This window comes from Buteo buteo, chromosome Z (assembly GCF_964188355.1).
Source record: "Buteo buteo chromosome Z, bButBut1.hap1.1, whole genome shotgun sequence".
In the NCBI taxonomy this organism is placed as follows: Eukaryota; Metazoa; Chordata; class Aves; order Accipitriformes; family Accipitridae; genus Buteo; species Buteo buteo.
Window position 1 is genome coordinate 79,782,900 of NC_134204.1, and position 11,205 is coordinate 79,794,104.

At 46.4% G+C, this 11,205-nt stretch overlaps 1 protein-coding gene across 1 annotated transcript; it reads left to right on the plus strand.

Annotated features, from left to right (window-relative positions):
- Nucleotides 1–228: 228 nt before the first annotated feature.
- LOC142027158 (uncharacterized) lies at nucleotides 229–4,746 on the plus strand. Its single transcript, XM_075020844.1, has 4 exons — nucleotides 229–1,729; nucleotides 2,338–2,565; nucleotides 3,205–3,404; nucleotides 4,687–4,746. The coding sequence occupies exons 1-4, from the start codon at nucleotides 229–231 to the stop codon at nucleotides 4,744–4,746; spliced, it is 1,989 nt and encodes a 662-aa protein (XP_074876945.1).
- Nucleotides 4,747–11,205: the final 6,459 nt, after the last annotated feature.

Below are 11,205 nucleotides of genomic sequence, written 5' to 3' on the forward strand. Positions count from 1 at the left end.
TCAACAATAAGTCGGGAGAGATCTGAGCAGTGGCAGACATAGAGGCCCGGGAAAAATCTGTGTCTGACTGTTCCCCAGTTTTTAGAGAGGCTAACTGCCTATACGGGATTTCCCTTGTTGGAAGGGAGATTCTAACGGGATACCGGACCTCCACTCGGAGAGCGGGCGGGGAGGATCTGGGAAGGATCTCTCAACAATAAGTCGGGAGAGATCCGAGCAGTGGCAGGCATGGTGACCCGGGAAATACCTGTGTCTGACTGTTCCCCTGTTTTAGAGAAGCTAATTGTATATAAAGCCCGCCCTTCCCCACAAGGAGTAGCCTGGGCACGAAACCACTGGCATGATCCAAAAGCCATTGTAGGAAGAATTGAAAAGCTTGCAAAAGAAGGCAGGTTTCGCCCAGGAAAAGGGAAGGCTGTAGTGTGTGCAGTGTTAGGGGCTGCGCTCGCAGCAGCTCAGGAAGACCGACAGGAAACAATGAGAGCTGAGCAGGCAGATAAGGAGAAGATTCAGTCCCTGCAGGATTTAGTTAAAGTCCTGCAAGAGCAGTTAACTGCTGAGCGTAATACAACACAGCGGCTTCATGCTGCCTTGTCTGATGCGTTAGATCGGGAAAGAATTCTACGAGCCGAGGCAGATGAACGATCTGACCCGGACTTAGACCTGCAAGGTCTAGAGGTCGTTCAAGTGAAACAACAAAAATCTTTATACCCAAATCAAGAGTTGGAATGTACCAGAAAAGTTTTTTACCCTGAGGATGAAGAGATAGCAATGAGGCCATTAATTAAAACAGAAACCATCGATAATGGCCAAATTGGCAGAGCACCACACGTGACCATTAAGACGATACCATACTCTGCCACTGAATTATCTAAAATTCAGGAAAAGTACATCCGACTAGCAAAGGAGACTGAAACAGAATATGTGTGGAGGGTGTCATTAACTGGTGGTGACCGGATTTTATTGTCAGAAGATGAAGCCCAAGGATATTGGGGGCCTGGAGTGTTCCTAACTACTGATGATCCTAGGGAACCATGGTCTCTGACGCAGCGGGCAGCTTACTGGGCAGGGGGAATAGACCAAATGGAATGGGGAGAACCAACACGGATAGACACCCCTTCTATAAATCAGTTAACCGAGAGCTTACAGAAAACTGCTTGTCTCCAATTAATGCATGATAGGCGATTAGTGCCACAACAGCCCTCTCCGATGTTGTTAAATGCCAATCCTGATAGAATGACTCGTCTAATCAGGGGTTTACCAGATCCTTTGAAGTTATATGCTGTTCAGCTGCAGGATAGATTACGTGATGCGATAGCACCTAGAGGAGGGAGGCGAAATGCAGGAGGGGCCCTGACCTGGGGAGAAGTGGCACAGGAATTGATTAACTACGGCCGGAGAATGGGTCTCACAAGGGAAGAAAGCAGGGCTAAGCCTGCTATCCGCCGAATAGAAGGACCTGGCCGACCTCCCCCATCTAAGACTGTAAACGCCAAAAAGCCATATGGGGGTCAGCGGAACTTGTTGTGGGCAGAAGGGATAGAAAAGGGAATTCCCCGGGATGTGATGGATGGCTTGCCCACCTCTGTCCTAGAAAAATTGGTCCTAGGATGGAAAGACAAAAACAAGGAGCCCCCCCATACTGAGTTAAACATTCGAGACTATAAGGGGGTGAATCCGCAGTCGCTGGCAACTCCCGCTCCCCAAACACCTACTGCTCCAGAGGAAAGTATGACTGTTTGCAGGATGGGAAACCAGACACGCCGTCCCCAGTAAGTGAGCCGGGGGACGGCCAGTGGGTTTATTTAAGGAGGCTCACTGAGAATAAGATAGGAGACCTGTTGATTACTTTTCCCCTTGGTCCCTTTAAGACTCCAGTAACTTTTTTAGTTGATACGGGTGCTCAGATGTCAGCACTCCGGGCGGATGTGGCTAACCGCAATGGAATAATTGCAGATAAGAAGCAGATATGGGTCACAGATGTTTTTGGAAGCTCCCAACCACAGCCAACAGCTGAAGTTAAATGCTGGCTGCCAGGGGATTCGTCCCCTGTTGAAGTTACTATGATACTAGGTCCTCTACCCACCAATATTCTAGGACTCGACCTCTTAAAGGGCTGGTCGTGGGTAGACTCTAAGGGAAGAGAATGGAAATTTGGGTGTCCTGCAATCTCTGTGAGGCTTTTGCAGTCTGCACCAACTCTTCCCCCTTCAAAGATAGTCAATGTCAAACCTTATGCTTTGCCTTTGGGAGCAAGGGAAGGGATCACTTCAGTGATAACTGAGTTACGGGAACAGGGGATAGTTATTCCTACGCACTCACCCTATAATTCCCCAGTATGGCCAGTCCGCAAGCCAAATGGGAAGTGGCGACTGACAGTCGACTATAGACGCCTGAATGCCAATACTGGCCCATTAACAGCTGCAGTCCCCAATATAGCAGAATTAATTGCAACCATACAAGAACAGAGTCACCAGACTTTAGCAACCATTGATGTGAAAGACATGTTCTTTATGGTTCCCTTCCAGGAAGCAGATAGGGACCGCTTTGCCTTCACCTGGGAAGGTGTACAATATACATTTACACGGCTTCCCCAAGGCTATTGCCACTCACCAACCATTGCTCACTATGCATTAGCCCAGGAATTAAATCAGATCACTCCCGAAGATGGAGTAAAAGTATATCAATATATTGATGATGTGCTAATCGGAGGACCAGATGCCACTGTGGTGGGACAAACCCAGAGAGAAATCATTAATCACTTAGAGAATTTAGGGCTCCAAATTCCTGCTGAAAAGGTGCAACTTCCATCACCTGAAGTAAAATTTTTAGGTATCTGGTGGAAAGGAGGGACGGTGTGTATACCTCCCGAAACCTTGTCCACCCTCGAACAAGTGAAAATGCCTGAGAATAAGAAGGAATTGCAGCATGCCCTAGGCTTGCTAGTGTTTTGGAGAAAACACATCCCCGACTTTTCTATCATAGCTCGCCCTTTATATGATTTAACCCGTAAAAGAACTGCTTGGGACTGGACACCTGTCCATGAAGAGGCTCTGAAATTGTTAATTTTTGAAGCAGGGATTTACCAGGCCCTAGGGCCGATACATCCAACAGACCCACTCCACATAGAATGGGGTTTTGCAATTCATGGGTTATCTATACATATGTGGCAGCGTGGACCTGAAGGTCCTACTCGTCCCATAGGATTTTTCTCGCGTAGCTTTAAGGATGCTGAAAAACGGTATTCAGTTTGGGAGAAGGGACTCTTTGTAGTTAACCTAGCCTTACAGGAAGCCGAGAGAATTATACGACAACAGCCCATCATCCTGCGGGGACCCTTTAAGATCCTGAAACCAATATTGGCTGGAACTCCTCCCCCCATAGGAGTAGCTCAACGAGAAACAGTAAGGAAGTGGTATGCCCAGTTAGACCACTACTGTCACACTAGACAGATAAAGGAGGGAACACCCAAAACGCTCCAAATACAGGACCCCCCTTCTGATCAGCCAGATACAGAACCCCCTCCATCGTACATCAAAGTGGCTCCTGATTTCAAACCCCATTTACAAAACGTATGGTTCACTGATGCTTCCGCAAAAAGGGACGGAAAGACGTGGAAGTATCGAGCAGTAGCATTACATATTGATTCAGGGGAGCATGTGATAACTGAGGGAGAGGGTAGTGCCCAAGTAGGGGAGTTAGTTGCTGTGTGGAGCGTAGTCGTTAAGGAAGCTGAGACAACAGAACCAATATACATTTATACTGACTCCTATGCAGTATTTAAAGGATGCACTGAATGGTTACCATTTTGGGAGCAAAACCAATGGGAAGTAAACCGAGTGCCAGTGTGGCAACGAGACAAATGGGAAGAAATACTGAATATCGCCAAGCAGAGATCTTTCTTGGTAGGCTGGGTTGCTGCACACCAGGCAGGAGATAACCCAGCTCACCTCCTAAATAACCAGGTAGATTCCTTAACACGACTAGCCAGTCTTGCCATCGAGGGTGAAGCGGAGAAATGGGACCACCTTTTGGAGTGGCTGCACGTGAAGCGTGGCCATTCAGGGAGTAAAGACCTGTACAAAGAGGCTATTAGCAGAGGATGGGCCGTTACACGAGAATTATGTAACACTGTTATTTCTGCATGTGGTCAGTGTCGAGTTCGTTTGGAAAAATATAACCCTCTAAAAGAGCAACCCCTACATTTAAGAACAAACAAAGGTTTATGGCAAACGTGGCAAATTGACTATATTGGCCCCTTTTGGGTATCAGAGGGAAAACGGTATGTGTTAGTAGGAGTAGAGGTGGTATCAGGACTAGCACAAGCTAAAGCTGTATCCAGAGCAACAGGAGAAAATACAGTGAAAAGTCTTAAACTATGGTTTAGCTGCTTACCCAAGCCTCAATCAATTCAATCTGATAATGGGAGCCATTTCACTGCTGGAGTGGTGCAAGAATGGGCTAAGGGTGAGGAAATACAGTGGGTTTTCCACACCCCTTACTACCCTCAAGCTAATGGTATTGTAGAGAGAACAAACGGACTTCTAAAACGAGCTCTGAGGCCCCATGACCCAGGGTGGGCCTTGCGAGTACCAGAAGCAGTATACCGCATTAAGAGCCGGTGGGGGGCAAATGGCTGCCCCCGACTCCTAGCATTCTGTCCCACACCTCCGTCTATTGTTCCAGGGACGAAAGGTGGCAAAGACCCTGCACACTTGCTCCACTATGCTGGACAACCAGTATTAGTGGAACTACCCACTGTGGGGCAAGTGCCCCTAACCCTAAAGACACCCCTTAACCTCTATTCCTGGGTGGCCACAGATGCTCATGGGAAAGAGCATCGTATCAATACCCGATGGATTGTCCCATCCTTCTAAGTGGACCTTCATGTTCTGAATTAAAATTGCTCCGATGTTAAATGGCTGATAAGAGTATGGTTTTTTTTCTGTATCCCACTAACTGGATTCTAACAAGCATAGTAGTTAAGATGCACAATATAAACCTAACCCTCTGTTACAGTACTAAAACCATAGTTGCTCGATTGCTTGCTTATGTTTTTGTTACTCTGACTAGTGATGCTGTGTTGACTTCTCAGAATTCCTGAGTTGGGGGGAGGACACAGAGAGCTTGACAACACACTGCGTTGGAATTCTTGCAGCAACCCCTACGCCACGTGAGAGCAAGAGGTCGCTATAAATTTATTAGCCTTTTTACACACAATGAACACATTCTGTTGATCTACGGATGCTTTAATCAGAGCAATCCCAGTCAAGAGAGCTTGAAGTTTAAGGCTAGTTTGTATGCATCTATAATAAGTAACACATCCTACACATGGTCTGTATAAGGTTGTTTTACAGAAGCTGCATGGGCGCCTTGGAGAGTACACCTCAGCTTCTCGGATGGATTCCAATCACTAGCAGTGCTACTTGACATCTCCCCCAATCCTATCCCTCTAATGATTTTTTATTTTTCTATATATTTTGCAGGTTATCAGAAGCCCACGGCAAGACTCATGTTTTCACTTGATGAGTGGGTCATTATCTGTATTGTTTGTTTGATTCTCTTTGTGATATTCTTATGGTTTAACAGGGAAAGATGGTTTGGAGCTCCTTCCTCCTTGCCTTTCTTAGCTTTGGAGCATCTGGACAAGGAGAAAGAACCTCCAATTTAGCTTGGGAAGTGATACAAGGATTCATACATGTCTGGAATAAAACGGATCAAGGGATCTGTATTCAGATTCCTACTTCTACCGAGCAGGGGATTAGATTCGGTTTGATACCTGTGAAGCTCAATATTGGAAAACGTAATATGACCAATGGCATTATAGGATTAGTAGATGCTCCCTTTGAGTATCAATACCGAAGTGATTACACCTCCTCTGGTAGATGGTGGCGAGATGAAGCAGCCTTCTATGAGATCCCTCGGGACACGGGGTGGCCTGACTTAATAAACAAAACTTGTAAGCGATGGAGATTGGAGGTCAGTCGCGAAATTGGTACTAGTCATAGCCCACCGTGTCCTCCAGGATTCGAGGAAGCCTTTTCCAGACGATTCCCACCTTCTCCATCCTGGTGGAAAATAACAGGCTGCCCTTCCTATCACAATATATCTTGTAATCTAGTGCCCTTTTGGCCTGCTTCCCCGGAAATTACCCCTTTTGAATTACAATATAATGTAAAATGGGATTCAGCTTGGTGTGTTCACATACCTGACAGAAAGGGACAATATCCTTCAATGGATAGTGCCCACACTGCTTGGGGATGGTCAGTGAAACACATGTTAAAAAACCAACCTCTTCACTTATTAAAGAAAGAATTTGTGGGCACACCCGACCCCAGTGATGCCCATTTGTTAAACTGTACCCACATTGTCGATTGTACCACAGGCACTGGCAATCCCATCGAAACATGGATCAGTTTGGAAGTTAGAACCTTAATTCGAGATATGTGCACCTGTTGGGGATATCCTAATTTTGGATACCGAAACCGGGATAACCAATGTAATCAGATCACCAATAATGTTAGTATCTGGCTAAGATGTGGAATTCCCATTAACCACTTCCCAAGACATAAGGTGGGGGAGGATAATCAAATACCTCGGGGAGACGCAGCTACTTGTCAAAACGCTTTGTATGCTGCCCCTGAGGGGACCGTCTGGGGGTGCTCAGATGGGAAAATATACTCGCACTTGAATGTTATCGAACAGGCTGGATTGCAGTGTGGTTTGGGAATTCCTACTATGTGTCCCAGGCGAATCTTTGAATATACCACACCACCTATTCACAGGAAGAAACGAGAACTTAATGACCCAAGTAGCGCCCAGAAATGGATTCAAAGCATTTTAAAACCTGATTATTATACTTGGGGACAGAAGGTATCGTTAGAGCTAGAAGCATTCTTTGCACCATCTGGGTATATCGTTCGGCACCAATGGGTGCTAGAAAACCTAACTTGGCAAGTACATGTATTAAGTAATTGGACTCGATACGCCTTTGGGGAACTAAATCTCCAAGTGCAACAGGTATCAAAAATGACATTACAAAATCGTCTAGCCTTAGATATGTTATTGTTAAAAGAACAAGGTGTGTGTGGTATGTTGAACTTGACTGAATCTGAATGTTGTATTACCATTCATAACGCTACGACTTCCATTGAAGAAGCCCGGGCAAAGATGAAGGAGATTGCCGACCAGACGAGATAACTCTTCCATGCAATGCAACCAGCTGACTGGTTTGAGGGCTGGAATCCAAACTCATGGCTACTTTCCATTTTAGGATCCTTGGGACTGACGGGATGGGGAAAATGGCTTGTAAATATTGGACTTATGATATTAATCGGAATTGTATGTTTAATAACAGGCCTTGCCATAGTCAGATGTATGATTAGCCGCTTACTATCCTCAGCTGTCTCTCTCTCTTCTCCTACTGTCCGCTATATCAAGATCACCACAGACGAAGATGATATCAAAGTCCAGCGACTGTTTGAGCCACGGGGTGGTGTGACGGTCTGACAAATTCAAATGTCTCAAACATCCGCTAAAAGAACTTTGGTGGACAAAATGACCTCTGTAAAAATGCTGGAGTTTTGTGAACAGGACAATGTGGACAGAGGAGAGGGCCCCATGGAGGGGGGGAATGCACTGCTCCAAGGCCCAATTCCTTATCTTGAGTGACCAGAAGAAGAAGCACGATTTATGTCTTCCTGGAGGGAGAGGGCTCCACGGAGGGTGGGCCAAGGCCCCAATTACCAGGAGAAGGAGCACAATTTATGCCTCCCTGGAGGAAGAGGGCCCCATGGAAGCTGGGACTGTGCTTCTATTTTAAGTGGTCATGCCAGCAGGCCACAATGAACACACACCCCCCCCCCCCGCCAAAGCTCACTGATCGATTCCAGTGAACCCCAGGTGTGGGAACTGCGCATGTTAAGATCATCAACTAACACTATAAAAGAGGAGAGAACAAATCCTCAGCGCGCGCCCGCCGGAACTGGACCTCGACACTGGCTGGACCAACGCTGGACCCAGGACTGGTGAAACCCTTCTCCTCTTTCTTTCTCCTTTCTCTCATTCTCTCTCTCTCTCTCCCTTCTCTCTTTTCCACAGTCCCTACACCTCATCCTTTGAAACATAAACCGTTGACCAAGTCTGAGACTAGGAGTGGATCTAGCCGCCCCTGAGCTCCTCTTTGAGAAGGAGTCCAGAAAGCAAGGGGGTCCGCTCTGAACCTCGTGACTCAACGGGAGGGCTCCCCTTCTGATACATTTCATGTTCCTTTTTCCATTTCATTTTTCTATACTTCCCTCTTCTTCTCAAACAGCGGCTTAATGACATGTTGCAAGGTTCATATTAACAAGTTCATGTGTATCTGGACAAAGCTAGCTAGGTTGAATAAATGTTGATTGTTGTTTGAACTCCCCTGGTGTCGTTTCACCTTAATTCTGACAAAGGAAATCCACGAACCTGAGTCGCTCCAACTTTGGGACGCGACACAGGGAAAAGGAAAAAGCAGAGGAAGGCCCTAACACAAAGCTGGTAAAAACACACGCACACGCACACACACACACAGAGCAAAATACTTGTGAAGTATTCCCTATGTTACCCGAACAAATTTTAAAGTGTGGTTCTTATTTTAAAATGTTCACGCTTTCCAGCGTGACTTCTTTATTACACCTGACCCAGAACCACGAGATCCGGTCACACAGGTAACAGCTCGTGCCAGATCAAGGTAGCTGCCTTTGAGCAGAGCATGGATGTTCCCCTCCTTCTGTAACTTCATTAGCGGTTCTCTTCAAAGCAGCAATCACACACCTTTTCCAACACTCCCAGGAACATGTGAAAAACTGAGCAGCCAGGTAAAAGTTTCTTTCTCCCCTTTCTGCCAGCTGGAGAACAGCTCTCAAGACAAGATACTTGACTTCACGGTGGTTTTGTTTCCTCGTCGTCATTCCTCCTACGGGAAGTTGATCCCTGAACCCTTGGCTGCGTTTGACATTGATATAACCAGCTACCTAACACCACTGCAGTTAACAGAACGCTAATTCATGCCATGAGTCCACATGTTCATGCCAAGGGTCGGATTTGCTGGTTGATCCAGCAAAACGCATCTGAGATCTTTTTTTCAATGCTACGCAAAGGTGCCTGATGACCTTTCAATACTGTGAAAAGAAAAACAGAGCAAGATATTTTGTTCCGTATTTTGTGCTCAGCGGGATATCTGTTCCACAAAAGCTTTGAAAGGCATACAAATTAATTACATGTGTCACAGAAACCATCGCAATTTCCACATCTAATTAGCACAGTGTGGCAACATTCACAGTGATATCCTGTTCACCATAATCTTCTTCGCAAGAGTTTATTTTCTGCTTTCAAAGTAATGTTAATGAAGATAGCCCATCTCACGTTCTACACATCAAGCCATAAACATTCATCAAGGTGTCAGCAGAGAGTAACAGTTCTAGGCTGCCAATAGTTAATCTGCAGTAGAATTACATCATAGGCCATTAGACCCAGTTCATCAAGTCAAGAGTTCAGTGCAGGTGCTGAACGGGATGTCAGGAAGCTTCTAAATGAAGCGTATGCAATCTCCTGCCCCCTTTGGCCATGGCGATACCACATAGGATCTGCATACGCACGCTACATATGCACAGCACCACCCCACAGCACACCTTCTCGCTCTTCAGAACGGGCTGCATCAGCACATTGAGAACTTGTGAGAAATCACCACACTGCACTCGGGGACAGGCCGCCTCGCCCCATTGCTTACGCGACAGAGAGTCCACCACAGGACCAAAGGCCTCTCATTAGCTTTCAGTGACGGGATAATTTCCAAGAGCTCTGTCCATGGGAACTTTGCGTAACCTGCTAGTAAAAAACACACCTGCTGACCTGCTGTCCAAGGAGCTCTGCCCCTTGCTCCCCGTTCTCATCTGTAGAGACATGCCCAAGCCATCAAAAGGTGAAAATGAAAGGATTTATGAACGTCTGTTAGCAACCTGACATGGTAGCCATGCTCTTCATTAAATGACTATGAAAATGGCATGCCACTGTGCAACCCTGTCCTTCCCGCATCCTCTGCCCTTCCAAAGCAGGACCACCACTACTTCTGGTTTTTCATAAACCCTCGGCAATCAGCAGTGTGGAAATAACAACACTCATTTGCCAGCTTAGTGGACCCTCTGCCAGTTCAAAGACCGCTCTGTGCTTTCTAAGGTTTAATGAACTCGGCCTGATGGAAGCTCATTCCTCCAAACTATTCTGAGAGGAGCATTTAAAAAGAAAACCTGCCCTCGGGCTGACTATCGGCAGCCATGCCTCCACCCCCTGCCTGCAGCTCACACCTGAGACAAACCTCAGGCCTGAAGCCAGCTGCCTCTGCTAGACTAGTGCTAAAGCAAAGTGTAAGGAGTGGGGTCGAGCTGAGACCCCAAGTCAAACCTTCAGCTAATGCGGTAAGACAGCCATAGCCTGAAATGCTGTTGTTTCCTCCAGCACAGGCTGAGAGTACTACAGTAAGGCTATGTAAGTCTCACCCGCTCTTGGCTGATAATATTAATCTCCTTTAAGAGACTGAGTCACTGAGAGATGTAAGGCAGTGGTGAACACTGAAGCAACTTGTTTGACTAGATCGAAGGAGAGGACAAAGATCCCTTTGCCTCCTGCTGTAGCCTTGCCACAGGACTCCCCTTTACCCGCCCGGCCAGTAACGGCTAAAATACTTAGAACTACCTTCACAGGCAATTTTCTCAACCTGCAGCCAAGCAAAGGCTTTTGCCCTCTCCACACATTCTTTGCCAAGAAGCAAAAGCATTTCAGCTTTTATAAAAACACAGACCTGAGGGTAGAAAGTAACTGCGTACAACCTGCCCCACATGTTTCCCATTGTTTCCTGTTTGTTCTCCTTCTCTCTTTCACGGGCCATTTTCTTCCAGAGCTCTCTCCTTCGCAGCACATTACTCTTCTGATTAATCCTCAAACTCCTGCTCACCACAGATAACTCACGGGCAGGCAGCATCCACCACTGCTGTCCTCAGAAGGATGCTTGCGTGACTGCTAAGGGCTTTGGAAAGCCCCCTTGTCAGAACATCAGAATCAACTTTTCCCTTCAGCTCTACTCCAATTTCTTTTTTTTTTTTCTTCCAAGGTCAAAATACTGCATAGAAGTGTCATCCAAAAATGAAAGGGAAAAAAAAAAGGTAACTAGATGACTGA

Excerpts from the sequence above, each read along its gene's own strand:
- LOC142027158 (XM_075020844.1), top strand. The coding sequence starts at position 229 with ATGGTGACCCGGGAAATACCTGTGTCTGACTGTTCCCCTGTTTTAGAG. Across the intron at positions 1,730-2,337 it reads ACCTACTGCTCCAGAGGAAA|TATGGCCAGTCCGCAAGCCA; the intron begins GTATGACTGTTT and ends ATAATTCCCCAG. Across the intron at positions 2,566-3,204 it reads CTTTGCCTTCACCTGGGAAG|GATTTTTCTCGCGTAGCTTT; the intron begins GTGTACAATATA and ends CTCGTCCCATAG.